The 707-nt window shown below is 50.9% G+C and overlaps 1 protein-coding gene across 1 annotated transcript in view; it reads left to right on the top strand.

Moving 5' to 3' along the window:
- Nucleotides 1-707, top strand: part of LOC119592539 — a 6,579-nt gene continuing 5,872 nt past the window's right edge. Inside the window, exon 1 of the mRNA XM_037941403.1 lies at nt 1-707. Coding sequence (XP_037797331.1) covers nt 160-707 — 548 coding nt within the window. The 5' untranslated portion in view covers nt 1-159.

Raw genomic sequence — 707 nt, 5'->3', positions numbered from 1 at the left:
TTCCCACGTGTAGGAGTGTGTAAATGAGCAGATTGCTTTTCCTAATTATATTTCAAATTATGCAGCAAGATCAAGTTCGCGTGAAATGACATAATTATCCTATTTTTGCATAATAATTGAACCTCATTACACAACCACAATTTTGTTACAGTGTGCAAAATGCGAGCCAACGCAATATATATCCGCCGACTCCATCGCCGTTCTCAGTTCGCATGTTCAGACATTAGCTGCGTGGAGCCGGTGGCTTCTCAGATCACATCAGTCAACGGTAAACACAGGGAAAACCCGCATCATTCTGGGGACCCGCAGGAGCTAGCCCCAGAGTGTGAGTGGGAAGTAGCCCCGTCTACGAGGTCGGTCTTGAAAAGGGTTCTCAGCTTCTTTCAGTTGAAGAACAGCATTTCCCCTTCGCAAGAACACCCCAAGCCCTCCTCGCCAGCACGGCCTCCTAAGCAACCACTTAATCCGAGAAACCGCAGGAAGCTCTACTGTCCGGGGGAATCGGCGAGCGATAAAGAAAATATCCCCCCCTTGCCCAAGGCACCGACGGCCGTGTCTCTGCTTCGAAGCTTTCGCCAGCAAGACCTGGAGGAAAGCAAGCAAGAACAGGGTCTTCGTCCGCCCCTCGGGGTGAGACCGCTGTCGGAACTCAAGCAGTTCGCTCATCCCGGGACTCAGGGACGCTCAAGACAGTTCTCAAAACTATC

The sequence above is a fragment of the Penaeus monodon genome, chromosome 30 (assembly GCF_015228065.2).
Source record: "Penaeus monodon isolate SGIC_2016 chromosome 30, NSTDA_Pmon_1, whole genome shotgun sequence".
In the NCBI taxonomy this organism is placed as follows: Eukaryota; Metazoa; Arthropoda; class Malacostraca; order Decapoda; family Penaeidae; genus Penaeus; species Penaeus monodon.
This window is presented reverse-complemented; position numbering and strand designations above follow the sequence as displayed.